General features: G+C 39.8%; 1 protein-coding gene across 1 annotated transcript in view; it reads right to left on the bottom strand.

Annotated features, from left to right (window-relative positions):
- Nucleotides 1-21,594, bottom strand: part of eipr1 (EARP complex and GARP complex interacting protein 1) — a 48,811-nt gene that overhangs the window by 23,180 nt on the left and 4,037 nt on the right. Inside the window, exons 2-3 of the mRNA XM_033021667.1 lie at nt 20,711-20,794; nt 13,856-13,988 (exon numbers count right to left, since the gene is read on the bottom strand). Of these exons, the coding sequence (XP_032877558.1) occupies nt 13,856-13,988; nt 20,711-20,794 (217 nt within the window). The remainder of the gene's footprint in view (nt 1-13,855; nt 13,989-20,710; nt 20,795-21,594) is intronic.

Below are 21,594 nucleotides of genomic sequence, written 5' to 3'. Positions count from 1 at the left end.
ACAGGCAAACATGAAAACTCTGCACACATAGTATCCCAGGTCAGGATTGAACCTGGGTCTCTGGCACTGTGAGGCAGCATCTCTACCAGCTGCGCCACTGACCTGTCCCTCTTCAATTATTACTGAAAGTGCTCGCTAAAGGTGGAAGCACAATTCCTTGTAAGCTCTCCTTTACCAAATCCATTTGCATTTACCATGAATACTATTTGAAGGTTAGTGTCAGCAAATTATTGAGGTATGGGTGCCTTGACAGCAAAACCAGTCCTCTGCTTACCTGAAGTGTGTGCATATCAGTTTCCCTGTAACGCAGTGTGGGGAACTATTAACAATGGAAACTCTAGTTGAGAATTCCTCTCTAGCTGAATGCTAGAGGTAAAGCCTGATTGTTGTCTGACAGATTCATTCATTTTGCATTCAAAACCCAAGCAAGCTCTTAAAACAATTATCAGACAGAATGTGAATAGGGAACCGTGCTCTGGACTAAGGAACTAGCTAACCTAGTGGGCACAACTCCATGCGGAAAAAAAATACAACTTCTGATTTTTATCACTGCTTTTCACAATCCCAGTTCATGTGATCTTAAAGAATATTTTGCCAAACAGTTAAGAAATTATCTGTCTGCCAGGTGACAGTCCTAAATACAATCATGAAAAGCCAGCTCAAACCAACCCCGTAGGAAGTTATGAATTGAATAAATCCCTTGTTCCTGTGGATGAATATAGAAACATGCAGCACAGAAACCGGGCTTTATGGGATAGCTCAATCATACTGTGATGCCTAACTGTGTCTCATTTGTCTTCATCAGGCCCATATCCCTCTCCTGTTTTCCTATCCGAGCTTGTGCAAGTTGCCTTCTAAACATTGTAATATTATCTAACTCCACACCTCCTCGGGATGCTCGTTCTAACCATATACTCAGTGAACAACGTCCAGAAGAGGTAGTGGAGGTACATACAATTACAATGTTTAAAAGGCATTTTGGCCACATGTCATAACTTGCCCCTATCATCTTTAAATTGCACCACTTTACCTTAGATCTGTGACCTCTTAAATTAGACACCCATGTTCTGGGAAAAAGATTTTAACTATTTATCCTGTCTATGTTCGTCAAAATGTTGTAAATCTCTATAATGTCACTGCTCATCCTCCTAAATTGCAATGAGAAAACAGCCAGCCTATCTAATCTCTCCTCATAACTACAACCCTCCATTCCAGGTGAATTTCCTATGTGATGAAGATTTAGCAAAGGCAACTACATTTTAGATTTCATTTAATGTTTTTTAAATTGCAAAAATAGAACCAAAAGTCAGGTTTGCCACAAATAAGAATAGAAACCTGTATAACAGTTTCAACTTTAAAAATGGTTCAAATGAAGATTAATATGACTAATTTTGAATACTTTTTAATCGTGCATATATGGCTTATATATTTTAATGTAAAGTTCATATAATTTCTTTAAATGAAAATTTCAATAAATAAAACAATTTCAATATCTGCAGTTATAGCTGCAAGATAAAGTTTAAAATAATTTATTTACATAATTCTTAACAAGATTTGTTGCATTTGTTTTGATATGAAATTCCTTGCATTTATCGATCAGGAATCTGCCCCTGACTTTTGATTTGAATGAGTTTTATTTATTCTGATCAGATTTCAAGAAATAAGATTTGGTCACAATATTATGTGATGCAATCTATGTTTTTTGCACTGTGTGTCTGCTTTCCTGTTAAATTCAAATACAGCTACTGGGAAGATAATGTACTGCACACTTTCTAATTTAGCTATTAACCACACACCGGCAGTTCATTCCATTTAATTTGTTACTTCTTGGGCATGATGCTCTGCCTCATTTCATTCTAAATGTTTTCGTTTCGTTATACTGGTGGGGGTTTTTTTAAGTCTTTGCTCTATGTGATGACATACATTAAAAAAAGAAATGTATTAATCTGTCCAGTGCAGCTTGAACAGTTAATTTACCATCTACTTCCTTCACTCTTGCTCCATTTTATATTATCCCCCCCTGTGGTTTTCTTGCTCCGTTTCAAAATCCCCCGGAGCACGCAACATAGTGGATTTTCTAGTGGAAAGAAAGCCTGTGTTATCATTGCCAGCAGCACAGAAAATCAATAGAGCTGATCAGACACCCCTTGCTGCTGCAAGGATAATGAGCATTGAGTGCCAAAGGACAGAAAGGAATGGGAAACAAGACAAAGGTGAACAAGAATAAACCTGGAAAGAAGCCCATAAATAAACCAGAGGGAGACAAGGGTGGGTTGGGAAGAATAGAAAAAAGCAACAACAACAAAAAAGAATCAGGATAAATGGCTAGTAAAAGAGATGTTTTAATAATTTCTATAATTTTGTATTTTGGAAACACAAAAAATAAAATTGTTGTTACTGCATTTAAAAAATATATATTTTCACTGTAAGCACTTATAAATAGAATTCTGACAACTGAAGTGTGATGTTTTCCCTTGTACCATCTGCCAATATTCTTTATATTAGTTAAAGAACTCCAAACATAACGTTAAAAAATATATTCTGGTAGAAACATTTAAAACACTAAACCTGAAGGCATAAACAAGTTGTACAGGACATTGTTTTATAAATGTTTTATTAATTTATGATGGGTCCCTGAGTTTCTTTGTAGTTCAAGCGCAGCAGTTTTTAATAAAGAGCAATTGTACCAAATAGTACTCAGATTAAGTTTCATTAGACAATTGGAAAATATTTCAAAGTGCATTTCTTATTAGAGTACAGATCTTGCAATTCATTCTAAATTCTGGATTACTTATACTTGCTTCAAAAGAGAAAGTGGGATAAGTGCACGAGGGAGAAAAGAATAGCATACATTGATACATTGAGGTAACTATGATGTATAATGGGGAGGGGCCTGTATGCAATACAAATAGCACAGAACTATTGGACCAATAAGACTTTGATGATAAATTCTATGTCGTTCTATGTAAATACTTGCCATGAATAGCCCCAGAACCTGATTATCACGTTGATAGTCTAAACCATCATATGAAGTTCCTCAGGATATTCAGCAGATGGCAAATAAATTCCTCCCATGCAGTCCAATTTATTCAATTACTTCCAAATCAGCTGCTGCCTGAAGTTCACAGCAATAATCTTCAAATTCCAGCACAAACCCATTCCACTAAAGCCCAAGTTTGCAGTTTTCATTAACCAAGAAACAAACACATATTTTTGCATTGCATACTCCATGGTGGTATACAGCAAAGAGCATAACACATGCCTGGGAAGAAAGCCATCACATTACAGAAGAAAAAAAGCAACGGATATGGAAGATAATGTTCATGAATTTTACATTCACCTCTTCTCTCTGAAGACTTCTTCCAGAAATCATTAACAATATTAATTTCCCCTCATAATTAAAGAGATAAGATGCACGAGTTGCAAACAATACTAAGTTTTTCAGAGATAGAAAGATCACAGAATGGAATGCAATGAAAAATTACTTTTCTTCTTATGGTGCCCCTTGGTGTCAAAGGATGATTTACTTCCAGTTTTGTAGGTTCTGAGATGGCTGATGAGGCCAATGTGAGGACCATAGACTCTCACAGATAGTGCAGGCAGCAGCTGGTGGGCTAGACAGATTTTGTGGTAGTAAATTATTTTGGCCACTTATGCAGAGCCTCTGTGCTCACACAAACCCAAGGTTTGCAACACACTGAATGCTCCACCTCCCCTCCATACACAAGACATTCCCAGATTTCACTGGGGAGAGTTTGGGCACAACCTTGATTTTTTTCCTCTCCCTGCCTATGCCAAATCGCTGAATTAGGAATCTGGCATCGGGCATACAAATCACATGGTTTAACCAAAGCTCGCGTGGCAAACTGAGTGGAACTAGTGTTTGAACACCAGAGGCATTAGTCCGGAAAAGAACACTAACAATGGATCTCTTAACCTTGCAGTAAATTTGGAGAATTTTGAGCAAACAGTACTGGTTATATCTCAAGACATTTGATGTAGATTGTCTAGGTTTCTGACGCACAAAGAGCAAGTAATCGTGCTGAGTGATAGACCATGAGTTATGTTCTGGATCTGATGTCTTGATCTTCAAATACCCTTTTGCTCAATCAACTGAATAGTGTTGTGCTGCATTGAAGGTAGTGATGTATTTCGCCTGCCACGTTTGCCTTCACCAAGATGTTTCTTGAGGTATTTGTAGTATCAATTTATTCTGTAATCAAACCAAAATGTGTCTTTGCATATTGGGTGACTTTTGAACAGTGAGAATTAACTGGGAAAGTTTGTAAGTATTCCTATATCAACAATGAAATAAATGATCAATTGAATTGTTTGAAGTGCTTTAGGATGCATAGCTCGCCAGAAGTTTATTGTTCATTTATGGGACGCAGATATCATTGTCAAGACTTATCTCTAATTACCTTTAAGAAGAATGGCTTGCCAGCTTCTGGACCTTGGGGGAAAGTACTAAATTGGGAAAGCAGATTACAACTCTATTAGGCATAAACTAGGGTGATTATATTGGGGGCAGTTGTTCCTGGGCATGTCCATATCAGATACTTACAAGTCATTTAAAGGCTAGCTGATCAGCATTCAGAAACTTTGAATAACAATAGAGGTTACATATTTGATCAAAAAGAAAAAGATTTAAGAAGATGAAAATCAGACATGACCTTTTAGGAATATGAGCCGAGCAGGAGGCAAGTCAGGTAGTGAATTAGAAGGACCAAAAGATGCCATGGGATGTCACTGGCAAGTCGCATTAAAGAAAATCGCAAGGCTTAATAAATGTACATTAAAAACAAGAGAGTAACTAGGGAGAGGATAGGACCATTCAAAAATAAAGGAGGGAATTTATGCTTGGAGGTTAGAGGCTGTAAACGGGATACTAAATGAGTATTTTGCAACTGTACTTACCAAGGAGAAGGGCATGGAAGATAGATCAGTGTGAGGAAGAGCAGTTTGAGATTAAGAAGGTGGGGTTGGGGCTCTTGAAATGCGAAACGGTTAAATCCTCATGGTTTGATGGGATCTATCCCAGATTATTGAGAGTGGCAGGAGAAAAGATTGCAGGGGCCTTAACAAAGATCTTTGGATCTGCTCTCAACCAAGGTTCCAGAGGAATGGAGAGTCACCAATGGTGTTTCTTTGTTTACGAAGGGAAGGAGAGAAAATCAAGGCAAGTATAGACTACTGAGTCTTATGTCAGTAGTAGGGAAGCTATTGGGGAGGATTCACTTGCATGTGAAAGTGAATTGGAATAACCAGGGATAGTCAGCATGGTCCTGTCTGTGGCAGGTCATATCTTACTAACATGATTTCGAGTTTTTTGAGGAGGCGCCAAAGGTGATTGATGAGGTTAGCGCAGTGGATGTGGTCTAGATATATTTAAAAAAAACATTTGATAAGTCCCTCATGGTAGGCTGATCGAGTAGATTAAAATGTATAAGATCTACAGAGATTTAGTAGTTTGGATTCAGAACTGACAGGGGGTAGTGGTGGTTGGGTATTATTCTGGCTGATGATCTGCAAGTAGTGGTGTTCTACACAAACCTCTTGAACATAAATGTAAATATGCCGATTAGTAAGTTTGCAGGTGACACGAAAATTGCGGACAGTAAGGAAAGTCATCAAATATTACAGAGGGATATAGATAAGTTACAGGTGTGGGTTTAGAAATAGCAGATGGAGCTTAATCAGCATAACTATGATGTATACAGTAAATAGCATGGCCCTTAATAACATGGGTATACAGAGGGATCTTAGGGTCCAAGTTCATAGCTCCCTGAAAGTTGCAACACAAGTAGATGAAATGGTAGAGAAGGTGGATGGTATGTGTGCTTTCATTAGTTGGGGCATCGAGTGGAAGAGCTTTGTCACAGCTTTATCAAATTTTGGTTAGGCTGCATTTAAAGCATTGTGTGCAGTTCCTGTCCCCTCAGTACAGACAGGATGTGGAGGCAATGGATAGGATGCAGGAAGAGGAAGGTTTACCAAAATGCTGCCTGGATTAGAGGGTAATAGTTACAGTATAATGAGAGGTTGGACAGACTTTGATTTTTTTTCTCTGGAACCTTGGAGTGTGAAGGGAGATATGATAGAAGTATATGAAATTATGATAGGGTAGAGAGTTATAATTTTTTTCCATGGTGGGATGTTAAAGACTAGAGGGGATAAGTTTAAGATCAGAAAATTTAAAGGTGATGCGCGAGGCAAGTATTTTTTTTTTGCAGATAGGAATGGGTGCCTGGCAAGGGTGGTGGTGGAAGAGAGACGATAGTGGCATTTAAGATGCTTTTAGATAGGCATATGGATATGCAGGGAATTGAGACAGAAAAGATGAGTTGAATTTGGCATAGTGTTCGGCTCGGATATTGTGGAAGAAAAGGCCATGCTGGACTGAACTCCGACAAACTTTCTCGTGAAGCTTCGTCTGCAAGGTAGGATGTTCTGAGACCAAGTAAGACTCAGTAAGACTAACACCTTGGAACAATTTCCATGGTAGGCAAAAGGAACTGTACGCTGGAATCCTGAGCAAGAAATACAAAGTACTGGAGTAACTCGAGGGGGTCAGACAGCATTTCTGGAGAACATGGATTGGCGAACATATTTTGGGTCAGGTTGCTATTGGGCAAGTCCACATCTGACATGTGGGAGTTGTTTAAACTCCAGTTGATCAAAGTTCAGAACTGGCACGTTCCAGTAAGGAAGAGGGATAAGGATGGCAAAGTAAGAAAACCTTGGACAAACAAAGAGGTTGTAAATTTGATCAAAAATAAAAATTAATTCCATGCAAGGTTTAAGAGAATGGAATTAGAAAGGCCTTAGAGGGCACAGCATTAAGGTGATTAAAGGAGATGTGCATGGCAAGTGTTTTTTTTTTTGCACAGAGGGTGGTGAGTGTTTGGAAAACGCTGCCGGGTGGTGGTGGTTGAGGCCGATAAAAAAGTGGTATTTAAGATATTTTCGATAAGCATGCGGATATGCAGGGAATGGAGGGATATAGATTATGTTCAGGCAGATGAATTGTTCTCTGCATCATGTTCGGCACAGGCATTGTGGGCCTAAAGCCTTGGCCTTGTGCTATATGTTCTATCTGGACAGCTGAGTGATGGGAGGCTTTGCGTGAGAAAGATCATGGGAAGGAAATATTTTCGGACTCGCTCTGAGACCCAGTGGTAACTTTAGGAACTCATCAAAAAGAGAGGATTGGGAGGGAGAAAACTTGAAAGATGCAATGTATATCAGAAAAACCAAATGCCGAGCACCTGCGTTTAAGTTATAAGGGCAACAAGAGCTTTCAGTTGCCTGTCACTATAATTCTCCAACCCACTCCCATTATAACCTATCTGCCCGTGGCTTTGTGCACTGTTTCAGGCCCAATACAAGTTTGACGAGCAGCACTCCATCTTCCGACTGGACACATTGACAATAGTGGGACTGAAAATCAAATTCAACACTTCTCTGTTTGTATCGGAATTGGCCAGTTCTACTGCAGACATACCTATCTGTAAAATAAACTGCATTATTTTTCCCCTTGTTCCAATTGTCTGTAAAAACTCTGACTTGCATTTCTGAACTTTTGCATGTCCTTTAGTTTGATTTCTACTAAATGCTCTCACTAATTAATCAACTGCATAAGCAATGTACATAAAACACCTCTTTCTGCAGTTACTTTATGACCTGCTGGTCTGAGATACATGGAACTCACAATCCAATGGGAAGAAATGTTGTAGGTACCAATTTTTACCCCAGGCCTCTCCATCCTCATAACAATAACTCCCTTAGGAACACTTACCCTCACAAGGTAGATAAATTATAGCAAAAAGAACGCCTTACTGCCTAATACACACACTGAATTTTTTCAATGTATATTTATTGGCCGAAAGGATGCTCTCTTCCTAACATCGCCACCGAATTGGCCTTACTTTTATTTATACAGTTATGTGTATTGTAATGTTAATGTAACTATTGAAGAAAATAAACTAAAGTACTAACATTTTCATTGTTCATTACATTTGTGAATGATTTTTGTTTTCTCTGCAGACCCCTTGTTTGTATACTTAAACTTGAATGAAGACATCTGGCAATAAATATGGATACTATAATAAGTAACATGCAAAACTATTTGGACAATGTCCCAACACAAGCAGTTTACACGTTTTAAAGATATGAAATACTTATCTTGCCATCAGAGTCCTAAAAGCAATTCTGAATATCAGGGAGTGGGTTACCAAATTACAACCCAAATTACAATCCAAAAAAGCTATCTTGCATGGTTCGCAAGTAACATTCCTGGGAATGTCAGTGACAATGATACCTGGAGGATTTATTTAGTCCTAAGGATATTGCATTTCACCATCACAAGTTGTACTTACAGAAACTATTTAAAACAGTATTTCTATTTTATTATTTCAATATTTGCGACCATTTCAAGTTTCATGCAATGTCAATGTCATGCCAACCTCAGCTTTCAGAGAAAATCATCAATACCAGTTCTAAATTCAAAATCTTTGCGCACAATGCATTGCTCTGCACAAGAAGGCCTGAAGAAAATAAGATGCAAAGTCTCTTACCCAGTAATTAAAAGGTCTAACCCTTGTTTTCAGCTCCCTGAAGTAAATTGGATAGTTGTGTTTGTGGCCCAAGGGAAACCTTCCAAATTAAATTCTAGAAAAGGAAATCAAAAATCATTGCTATGACATATGGGCCAAGGAAATGATACCCAACCATAAAATACATTCCTCCCCCCACGTCCCCCAATATCCAGAATTGCATTTAGGTCTCTGACGGCAAGGATGGTATTTCATCTCTTGTGTAAACCGCTCGTGCATGGTCATTGTCCAAATAACCTTTTATGTTATTTGTTATAATATCCATAATCATTCTGTAATCGTGCAATATTTAATATAGCTTGTAATTTTGGGAACTAAGGTATGTAATGTATTTATGCATATTCATGTATATGCTAATGAGTTGGTGTTGTATATAAGTTGGGGATGTTGGGTAATAAATCTCTCTTGTGATCCAGGCAGCCTGTGTGTAAGTTGATGGGAGGCGACGAGGATGGGATAGAGTTTGTGAACTCATCATTTAAATACAGTGCAAGTGTTTTACAACACACAGTATTGTTTAACATTTTAAACAGTAAATACGGAGTTGTGTCGCAGTTGTTTGTGAGCTGGACATGAGAGGCCTGCTGATCCTTCTATGCAGGGGACTGTAGTTTAAAACAGCAGCTGGATAAATCGGCGAGAGTTTGTCAGGCTATCTCTATGTTGTGTCTACTTGGCAAGATTTCGTCCTTGGGAGTTTATAACATTTTAGACTGAGTTTTTTTTGTCGAATTCCTCAAGCTCAATAGTCTTTGTACAGCTAAGTTTTAGGTGAATTATTACACCAGAACAGACAGGAATTTGGAGTTTTCGAACGGGCCTTTTATTTAATAAAAAAATAGAACAACACGATGGCAGCGTCCACGGGCTACATTGGAAACCTTGGCACTTTTGACAAGAGTAGAGAGCCGTTCAGCTCCTAAATGGAGAGAGCAAACATGTTTTTCACGGCAAACAATATATTGGAGATTAGTGGTGAAGGAGAGATAGTGACTGAAACAAATAAGGCCGTTTGCGAACGCATGAAAGCGATTCTGCTCACGGAGATTGGTATGAAGTGTACGGCACACTCGTGAATCTCCTTGCTCCCTTAAAGGCAAAAGACGTGCCATTCAATGTCATTATAAAGAAGTTGGAGGAGCACTTCAACCCAAAGCCTCTGGAAATTGCAGATAGCTATAAATTTGGCACTAGAAACCAGAAGCAGAATGAGACAATCAATGAGTACATTGTTGCCTTGAAAAACTTAAGTTTACACTGTAACTTTGGAACCTTTCTTGGACGAGCACTACGCGACAGATTTGTTTGTGGTCTAGTGGATGAACGAATTCAGTCCAAACTGATGAACACTCCAGATCTCACATTCGAGAAAGCATGCAAGATTGCTACCACAATAGAGATGGCATCAAAGAATGCTCGCGAGTTTCGCCCACCACGAACTACAGTGGCCGTTTACAGTCACAAGGCAGTGCCTATGACCAAACCAAGAGGCTCTAAACCAAAACCTAAGTATGGCGGGGAGCCAGGTTCAGCCAGTTGTTATCGTTGCAATGGTAATCACTCATCCCAATTTTGTCAGTTCAAAATGGCCAAGTGCTATAACAGCCAGAAGAAAGGCCATATCGCCTCAGCATGTCGGGCTAAGCTTAGAACAGGAAACCAACAATCTGCAGGAATCAATCAACAATGGCCTTGGGTTGTACACCATTTATGCAACCAACATCGATAAGCCTACAACCAGCCAAGGCAAGGGCTTACGAACTAAACTATTGATTAATGAACAGTTAATCGATATGTGTATTGACACGGCAGCAGATTGTTCGGTCATGAGCAAAGACCTGTACGAAACAAAGTTCCCACAAATACCATTGTTTGAGAGTAAGGTCAAGCTGAGAACCTACTCGGGCGAAGTTTTGGAGACTTGTGGACAAATGAACTGTAAAGTTCAGCACAATGGTCAGTCAGTAACACTACCCATCATAGTAGTCAGCTACAGAACCAACCGTCCTTGGAAAGGATTGGCTGAGTAGAATAGAATTAGACTGGAAGAACATTTACAGCATCAATTTGTCCAAATCACGTATTGAAAACGTCATAAGCAAACATGCAAACATTTTTGCTGACAGTTACACGAGAATAACAGGGTACTCTACACACATTCGACTTAAGCAAGATGTGAGGCCTGTGCATTGTCGACCAAGACCTGTACCCTATGCACTAAAGCAACAAGTGGAGGTAGAACTCGACAGATTAGAGCGTAATGGAGTACTTGTGAAGACAGACCAGAGTAACTGGGCAATGCCAATTGTGGCCGTACCCAAGGCTGATAAAACTGTTCGACTATGTGGTGACTATAAAGTCACAATCAACCAAGCCGTTGATGACGAACAATATCCATTACCAACCTCGCAAGATCTGTAGGCAGAACTTAGCCGGAGCAAGAGTCTTCACTAAACTGGATTTGTCTCATGCTTACGCCCAACTCAATGTCGACAAGGAAAGTCAGCAGTGCTTGACTGTCAACACACATAAGGGCTTGTATTCATATACAAAGCTGCCCTATGGCGTAAAATCCTCCCCGAAAAATTTCCAGACTGTCATGGACCAAATATTACAAGGCATTCCGCACTGTGTGCGCAACCAGGATGACCTACTGATATTCACAGAAGGCATGGTAGAACATCTGGAAATCCTCGAGCAAGTTCTCACTCGACTGAACTGCCACAATGTCAAACTGCGGCGGAAAGGTCTGTTAGAGTTGTCAAAGACGCTCTCAAGAAACAGGTTTTGCAGGGTAGTTCAAAGCTCAGCATGAAACATCGTTTGGCTAGTTTCTTGCTGAAGTACAGAACCACACCACACACAACAACAGGTTACTCACCTGCAGAACTGTTGATGAAGAGAAGGCTAAGAATACGCTTAAGTCTAGTTCAACCCAATTTGGCTTTGAGAGTTGAACAAAAACAATTAAGTCAGAAACGCATTTTGACTCCCACAAAAAAGGAGAGGTACTTCAAGCCAGATGAGCAGGTTCGTGTTCTCAGTTCTCCCAACAAGTCCAGCCAAGACAAATGGGATGTTGGGAAAATAGTGGAAGTGTGTGGAACAAAAAAATACTTAGTTGAAGTTGGAGATAGGATCAAAAGTGTTCATGCTGATCAAATGATTCCAGCCAAAGATGAACCAAAAACTGAGCATGGATTCCTAATCCCTGAGTCTTTATCTGAAAGTGAGTTGGAAGAGCCAACTGTGATTGAAACACAAAGTTCAGTCAGTACAAAGAAACAGATTTCTCTGGTCAAAGTCAGAGAACTAAAACAGAGCCAAACAAGCCTACAGTTGAGTCAACACCTAAACCTATTACACTGTTAGACGATCAGGCAGGATCCGTAAACCAGTAGGCAGATTAGGTTTTTAAGTTAAGTAACTCACTGTCTAGGTAGAATGAAAATGTATAAATATGTAAAATAAATATATTATGTTATCATTTAAGATTGAATGAATACTGGTTTAAATCAAGTATCACAACAAGAAAATTGTAACTGTGTACTTAGATTTAATACTTTAAAAAAAGGAGAGCAGTGTAATGTATTCATGCATATTCATGTATATGCTAATGAGTTGGTGTTGTATATAAGTAGGGGATGTTGGGTAATAAATCTCTCTTGTGATCCAGGCAGCCTGCGTGTAAGTTGTTATTCATTCTGCTGTCCGGAATATAACAGTGCAATATTTATTATAGCTTGTAATTTTGGGAACTAAGGAGAAACAAATCAAAATTTTCAGAATGATTAAAAGGAGGAGTGAAACTGAGGACAGCATGAGGAGCAAGATAAATTCTTGGGAACAGAAGGCAAGTCTAAAAATCAAATGTAGCTAATAAAACTTTTAAAAATGATGTCAATATAATGAAAGCCTTACAGAGAGGAGGGATTGAGATATAGCAGTAAAGCAGCAAGCATTGCACTCATTTAAGTAATTGCTGCAGGCCCAGCATCATTTATGCATAGGTGCACCATGTGCACAGAAACACAATTCAATAGTTCATTATGCATTATGAAGTGCTGATCTAGGTTTGTAATCCATTTTACACATCAGTCAGGTAGCACATAAAACATGTGTGCAATATGAGAGAAAATGAATTTCTGGTAACCAAGTGATGCTGGAATGAGATTACTTGGCCAACAGACATATTACACTTTATAATTTATGATGGCATTGGCCTTGGCTTCGCTTGCACAACTCATGTGGCTTAAACACTTATCAAATCCTAAATATAAGAACAAAAACATGCATTATGTCACATCTTTACCACTACTTTATCATAATTAAAAATAACTTTTACTTTTTGTTCTGCTGCAGATTGAATGCTTCAATTCAAATATGGTTTATTTTATGAGTAACATTTGTTTGAATATCCAGTCAGATAATGAGATATAAGAAATGAACTGCAATTACAAAGTTAACATACCTTTTAAAAGTTAATTAAGATACATTTACAAATGAGGACACATTGAGAGAAAAATACAACTGATAGGTATAAATATATTGTAAAATACGAAGGAAATTTGGTCGCCCAATTATAGGAAGGATGTCAACAAAATAGAGAGAGTACAGAGGAGATTTACTAGAATGTTGCCTGGGTTTCAACAACTAAGTTACAGAGATAGGTAGAATAAGTTAGGTCTTTATTCTCTGGAGCGCAGAAGGTTAAGGGGGGACTTGATAGAGGTCTTTAAAATGATGAGAGGGATAGACAGCGTTGATGTGATCAAGCTTTTCCCTTTGAGAATAGGGAAGATTCAAACAAGAGGACATGACTTCAGAATTAAGGGACAGAAGTTTAGGGGTAACATGAGGGGGAACTTCTTTACTCAGAGAGTGGTAGCGGTGTGGAATGAGCTTCCAGTGGAAGTGGTGGCGGCAGGTTCGTTGGTATCATTTAAGAATAAATTGGATAGGCATATGGATGAGAAGGGAATGGAGGGTTATGGTATGAATGCAGGCAGGTGGGACTAAGGGAAAAAAATAGTTTGGCGCGGACTTGTAGGGCCGAGATGGCCTGTTTCCGTGCTGTAATTGTTATATGGTTATATGGTTATAAATGAAAAAAATTGCATAACGTTCCTTCACTTAATCGTTTAATACGTCTATATTAAATATATAAATATGCAGAATTATTTTTACTGTTTTAAAATGGAGCCTATTTTATCCAATCTGTGAGTGGTCACTCCACTTACTTTTATTGTAGCAGGTTGCCAGAACACCTTTATCTGCAGGGCTCGTACTCATGTGCCATATTTCTCCTGCTTGATGCAGAAGGACGTTCTTATTAATAATGTTATTTTCATCATCGAAATCTATGATGTGAATCTGAAAACATAATAATCAACATCCACAAATTAGTAATGAAATAGTGACTGTCAGGCTTTTTTTAATAAAATACTCTAATTTAAGAAACAGAGCATGAGCTTTGACCAATGGTGTCCTTGGAGTGCAGGATCAGTTCACAAAAAGTCTGAGGAATAGAAGTATGGTTTCATGGGATTGTGCATTGAAAAGTAGAAGTTAGTCATCCATTCAAGGGTGATTTAATCAACATTCATTAAACAGCAGGGCTTTTCATGTGCTGATACTATGGTGTTGATCAAACAATTTAATCACAAAAAATATATATTACTTTTTAGAAACTCTAACGAGAACTACAATTTTATTAAAGGAATAATCTTTACTCGTCTGTGCTTCCTCTCCAGTAGTTTCAACTGTGTGGAATGAGCTTCCAGTGGAAGTGGTGGAGGCAGGTTCGATTTTATCATTTAAAAATAAATTGGATAGGTATATGGACGGGAAAGGAATGGAGGGTTATGGTCTGAGGGCAAGTAGATGGGACTAGGTGAGAGTAAGTGTTCGGCACGGACTTAAGGGCCGAGATAGCCTGTTTCCGTGCTGTAATTGTTATATGGTTATATGGTTAACCGTTCTCCTAATGATGATTACTTACAGGTAAGGTACAATTCCAGATACAGGGACTGCCTTTGTAGATACATCACCAAGTTGCCAATTTTCAACCTCAATACATAATTCCTGATAGTAAGCTTGCAGGATACGTAATTCTGATCTCAGTTGATGTAGCTGGGACTGATGACCAGCAAGGATCAAACCGAGTAGGCAATCCCCAATCATTTAGCTCCATGAACATTTGACATCTCCCAGGAGGGAGAATTGTCAATATTTTTGGTCGAAACCCTGCACCAGGACCGAGTGGAAAGGGTAGATTGCCAGAAAAGAGAAGTGTAGTGTAATGGTGCCCATTGGATTCCTTTCTCATCTGGTTCTATCTACACTTCACCTCTCTGCTAATGGTTTCTATTATCATCTTCCTTACTTCCCAGATTCCAACACCAGTAGTCTTTATGTTCCCACTTATCACTCTTGAGCAGCTGTTGCTGCTTTCCCGCTCCCTTTCCTGCACCTGGCTCATCTGCTTTTGTTTTTGGTCTGCCTCCATCAATCATCTGCCTGTCTCCATACCTCCCCCTTCTCTACCTAGCTCCATCTGCCTGTCATTATTCACACTTTCTCAGTTCATCAATCACTTTCTTGCCCTTGTCTCACCACTTCCTCTCTCCCCTTTACTCTCAGTCCTTCTGCAGGATTTCCAAAATGTTAATACGTATTTCCCCCTCACACAGGCAGATTGTTTGTTGCTCCAGATTTCACCACCTGCAGTCCCTTGTGTCTTGATAAAATAGGTTAATTATATGCATCAGATGATGGGGTAATATTATGATAATCAGGATTGATGTTATCCCTGTATCTCCTCCAACCTCATCTACTGCATCCGCTGCTCTAGATGTCAGCTGATCTACATCGGTGAGACTAAGCGGAGGTTGAACGATCGTTTCGCCGAACACCTCCGCTCGGTCCGCAAGAACCTACCTGACCTCCCGGTGGCTCACCTCCCATTCCCAATCCGACCTCTCTGTCCTGGGTCTCCTCCATTGCCAGAGTGAGCAACACCGGAAATTGGAGGAACAGCACCTCATATTCCGCTTGGGGAGCCTGCATCCGGAGGGCATGAACATTGAATTCTCCCAATTTTGTTAGCCCTTGCTGTCTCCTCCCCTTCCTTAGCCCTCAAGCTGTCTCCTCCCATCCCCCAGCCCTCGGGTTCCTCCTCCTCCTTTCTCCTTCCTTCTCCCCGCCACCCCCTATCAGTCTGAAGAAGGGTTTTGGCCCGAAACGTTACCTATTTCCTTCGCTCCATAGATGCTGCTTCACCCGCTGAGTTTCTCCAGCATTTTTGTGTACCTTTGATGTTATCCCTGGCTGTATTGGCCAGAACCAGGACACAGTCTGAAAATGAAGGGCTACCCATTCAGGACCATAAAAGAAAAACAAAATTGGGTAGATGACAGGGGAAAAAAGACCACCTGATGTGACTTGCCCAAGATCACATAAAGTCAATGAGCTGAAAGACTGTGATCCATACTAATTCTACAAATTCAATATGTGTAAAATTATTTCCCAATTCTACATATGTAGGAGACATTCACAATAATTACAAACTCTTTGAGTGCCTTGACAGACAGTAAGCATGATGATATGAGCTAACATGTTTTCAAGGGAATTTGATGGTCAGTATTTGCCATTTCCATTGGGGGCAGTGCCTTTCATAATGTTTGGGACAAAGACACACCATAATTTATTTATTTGCCTCTGTACTCCACATTTTGAGATTTGTAATAGAAAAAAATCCCACGTGGTTAAAGTGCACATTGTCAGGTTTAAAAAAAGGTTATTTTTATACATTTTGGATTCACCACGTAGAAATTACAGCAGTGTACCCCCCATTTCAGGGCACCATAATGTTTGGGACATAGCAATGTCATGTAAATGAAAGTAGTCTTATTTAGTATTTTGTTGCATATCCTTTGCATGCAATGACTGCTTGAAGTCTGCGATTCATGGACATCACCAGTTGCTGAGTGTCTTCTCTAGTGATGCTCTGCCAGACCTGTATTGCAACCATCTTTAGCTTCAGCAGCCAAACGTGCCTAGGCCATAACACCCGAACCACCGTGTTTCACAGATGAGGTGGTATGCTTTGGATAATGGGCAGTTCCTTCTCTCCTCCACACTTTGCTTTTGCCATCACTCTGATATAAGTTAAAATTGGTCTCATCTGTCCACAAGACCTTTTTCCAGAACTGCGGTTGCTCTTTTAAGTATTTCTTGGCAAACTGTAACGGCAAATCCTATTTTTGCGGCTAACCAGTGGTTTGCATCTTGCAGTGTAGCAGACACGTGCCGTCAGGGTAGGCAAGGTAGGCACAGCCTACCCTAGCTAAAATTATAAAATGATAATTATTAAATATAAATAGTAAAGGCATGGAGAATTATGCCTACCTAAGAGATCGATCTCTTAGGTAGGCATAATTCTCCATGCCTTTCATGCACAGTACATGTAAAAAGCGAAAGTCTGTGCAGCCCACATGTCATCGACGCTGCTTCAATGACGTCAAGAGGGGTAGGGAGGGGAGAGGGGTTATCGAAGAAGGTTGAAGAATGACTGAGGGTAGGGGAACGAAGAGGCGGGGAGAGGTGAGGGAGTGGGGGAGGGGAGGAAAACATAAAAGATTGCTCTTTTCAAAAAAATTCCGTTACAATGTTAACAAAGACAGGACTCCCAGTGCAATGAGGGATTTGTTACATTGTTGTAAGGAGAGGGAGGGAATGGGGGAGGGGATGAGGAGAGGATTGTTGTTTAATGTTATTTAGATAGAGGGAGAGGATGGGTTAGGGAGGAGAGTGGGGTTATGGAGGGAGGGAGGTAGGTAGTGACTGAGGGGAGGGGAAAGGAGAGGGAGAGGTGAAGGAGGGAGTAGGGAGGAGAGGAGGAGAGGGGAAAGAAGAGGAAGGGTGAAGAGGAGGGAGTGCTGGGGGATGAGGAGAAATGAGCCGCGCCTGCGCAGTTGGGGCTATGGGTGAGTGGTGGAATATTGAGTTGGTGGAACGGGTTGCGTTGGGGGAAAAGAGTGAGTGGTGGAGTACTGCCTGGGGGGTACGGGACCCAACGGGTCCCCACTTGGTCTAGTTGATTACTAACATTTATAAATGTATTGGTATAACTAAAGTTTATTGCTAAACATGTTGAAAAAAATATTGCACTAGATATGATACATTAAAACATTTCCTGATGGAAAGCTTGAATTACAGAAACGTTATATTTTCTCTCTCTATATCCTAAATATTCCAAGATGCTGCACGGGAGCAAAATTAAAATTGTTAAAAATCAATACCGTGCCACATAAAGAGGACACATGGCCAGGCAACAAAAAGCTTGGACCACTACCTAGGCTTTACAGAAATCAAACAAAGAAAAAGATGTTGAAACAGAGGGACAGAGATTTGGAGGGACGGGAAGATTTAGGAGAGAATTCCAGGGTTTCGGACCTTGGAAACAGAAAGAGTAGTCAGCAAAGGTGAAGTAATTAAATTCAGGATGAGCAAGGCCAGAACTAAAGCAGCACGGATAAATTGGAGAGTTATAGGAATGGAGCTGTTTACAGATATTACAAGGAGCAAGACTATGGAATAAAAATTCAAATGTAAGGAGCATTAGACAGTGGCAAGGATGTTATGATCCCAGTGCTTTTAAAGGAACCTGCTCATTCAGTCACATTTTTAATCTCGCTTTCAGATTAAGAATTTACTCTCAAAGTAAAACGATCTTGAAACTAAGAATGAGTTTATAAATTATGTAAGCTTACTTATTTTAAATTTATGGGAATCCAAAGGCAATTTTGCATATTTCAGGATCTTGTTAATAAATGATAGACAACTCTGTATTCACATTTAACTGCACCACATGGCACTCTCCTTGCAACGGTATTAAAATTTTAGACGGAAAATAAAATTGTGGAGGAAACTGCTAAAAATATGTATTTCTCTTTTTTTCAAATAGATTTACTGAAATCTTTTGACCCCCCCCACCCACCTCATTAATCCTTATAGAAGAGATATTCGCCAACATCAAGCTAATGGCCATAACTAAAACCTCGAGGGTCTCTCTGTATTTTATTTCTCATCAATGTTTCACTCATTCCTTTTCCCCTGAAGAAATGAATCCTTGTCGATGTGCCAGTTCACAAAGCCGAATTATTTTTTATTACTTATATGAAAGTTTGTGAATGAGCCTGTTTGACAGAAGACATTTAATAATGAACTTGAACTTCCTTCACATGAAATATTCACAAATGTCACTTTAAGCAGGGACTCCTGAACAGCAATCCAAACTGCACACCGTGACAAAATTTATTTGCCCAGGAGCCAGCGAGATCCTATCTACTCTGCCCCTCTCCTCCCTATTTAAATTCAATCTTGGAACTTCCTGATCTGAATAAAGAAGCTGCCCACTTGTCAATCTTTAAGAATTTTACGAAAGCTTAGCAATGTAGGCTTATACCAGATGCTCCTTTGTTCTCTTTTCCCCAAATACAGCCGTCCATCTGCTTATGTTACTCCAAACCAGGTCATTAGGCTCCCCTTCCCCTTTTACTAATCCTGAAAGAAAACCATTTTCAAAATACAGATCAAAGTTTCAGAAGGTGAGAAGGGCAGGATGTGCTGTGGAGTGGGGAAACCAATGATACTGAGTATCTGAATTTAGTTTGTGCCAGGGAAAGCCTGGGTCCATATGAAATGTGACAGTCACTGATCTGATAGATCTCATCAGTCTTGCCTTCTTTCAGCTGTTAAGTTCTTTAAATCTCTGGAAAGTCGACACAATTAAATCTAAAATGCCAACATTTGAGTTATGCAGCCAAATCTACCCATTTCTCAATGACAGATTAGTTGTCCAACCCATGCTCCATTACCTAGCACTACTGAAATCTGTTTGAATGGAGTTGAGATCAGGTTTATCATTTTCAAGTTTTTATTCCATCCATCTGTCATGCCTTATAATTCTGCCTATTATGTTCACACTATAATCAAAGTCATTTAGCTAAATGCCCCATCATTAGAACCCTGAATATACAAAATTATACTTGGCTGTTGTTAAGAAGGGCCCTGCCCATCAAATCTTAAATATACAACCGGAATCTCAGTCCACTGCACACTATCGTCAACATGGTTTGGCATGGATGGGACTGTCATCCATCTACTTCTGGACAGTAGGTCTGCCAAGAAGATCTTAAGGACTGCATTAGTATTTTGTTGACGTCCATTCTGAGCTGCTCCACCAGCTGCACCCATACTGTGACAAACATTCACTGCTGTTGGAAGATCACAGCTCAGGGAATGACTCAATTTGATCTGATGAATATCTGCTGGCCCTCGAGTACAATGAGTTGTCAGAACCAAATGCTAGTCAGATTGCAGGACCAGTATCTGAGTGATGCACCCAGTGCAGCTGTTGCAAAGGCTCTGTGGGGCGAGCACACAAGATAGTGTTCCCCTGCCACTGGACACTGAAGGGGCGGAGCCCTGTGTAATAACCTGGCAAACCTATCGCTCATGGAGTGTTTGAGAATAAACTTTGATGCCATTTTGACAAAGGTGGCCAGGCGAAGAGAGGGATGTCAGTTCGCGGGCCCAATCGGGCGACGGAGGAAGGCCCTGCCGGAGTCTGGGGGTTACCTGGATCGGGAATTATTCCAGTATACAGAGCGGGTGGGCGGACCAGAGTTTGGAAATGGCGCCAAAACATGGCGGTGCCTACATGTGTAAATATGCAAAAAGAATTTAACTGTGCAGTTGCAAAAGTGCCAAACAAAGAAACAATGAACATTAAGTCAATATTACATAGGAGGAACTGCAGATGCTGGTTTATACCAAAGATCGGCACAAAATACTAAGTAACTCAGCGGGTCAGGCAGTGGTAATTGAACATAAAGATGCACAATGAATGAAAACAATACAAAGTTGTATAATATAGCTGTATTTTATAAATAAACTATAATTTTATGGATATTTAGTGTTAAATGTTATGAATAAATCTTGCCATTATGTTCACATCATAACTGCTCGTTATGTCATTATTCTTTAACATACATACTGCACTTATGTCATAGGGTGTCAATGACATTCACCTGATTATCATACTTCAGCGATTGAGTGCCAACCAGAAATCTGATTGCATCTGTTTCTGCTGTCTGTGGTGCCAAAGCACGAGCCTATAAAATAAAAATGACACAGATCAGTATTTTTGGTTTTGTTAGTGCATCACTGCTTTATGCCAACATTTGATTTAATGTCACCAATCACAACTTCCACTAATTAGTTTTGTTTAGTTGAGAGATACATCATGGAAACAGGCCGTGCAGCCCACTGAGTTCACGCCGACCATCGCACAAACAAGTTCCATGTTATCCCACTTTCTCATCCACTCCCCATACACTGGGGGCCAATTAAACTACAAACTCGCACATTTTTGGGAGGAGGAAGAAAACTAGAGCACCTGGAGGAAACCCATGCAGTCACAGGGAGAGCGTACAAGCTTCACAAAGACAGCACCCGAGGACAGGCTGAAACCCAGGTCTCTGGTAAAATGAGGCAGTAGCTCTACCAGCTATACCACTGTGCCGGCCTGTTCAAATCCAGAAGAAAGAAAGTAAGTATTCGGAATTAAAAGTGACCACAAAACAACTGTTCATAACCGGACTACTGAAAAATGCAGGATTTATGGAAACGAGGAATACATTTGACTTAGAGATATAAACGACTGCAGATGCTGGAATCTGTCATAAAAAGTAAACTGCTGGAAAATGTCAGTAGGTCAAGTAGGATCTGTGGAGACAAATGATTGGCCATTTGATTTATGCGCTGTGGGCCCACACTGCTTCGAGAGAGCTGCAAAATATGCACAATACATTTAAAGAAAATGTATTATTGTAATTTCAACTGGGATATTCTGATGGAGACATCTGTGTACAGCTTAATCTATTTTATAAGAATAGGTCTGTAATTCAAAGGT

The sequence above is a fragment of the Amblyraja radiata genome, chromosome 5, assembly GCF_010909765.2.
Source record: "Amblyraja radiata isolate CabotCenter1 chromosome 5, sAmbRad1.1.pri, whole genome shotgun sequence".
NCBI classification, from domain to species: domain Eukaryota; kingdom Metazoa; phylum Chordata; class Chondrichthyes; order Rajiformes; family Rajidae; genus Amblyraja; species Amblyraja radiata.
The sequence above is the reverse complement of the archived record's forward strand: the minus strand, read 5'-3'. Positions and strand labels throughout refer to the sequence as shown.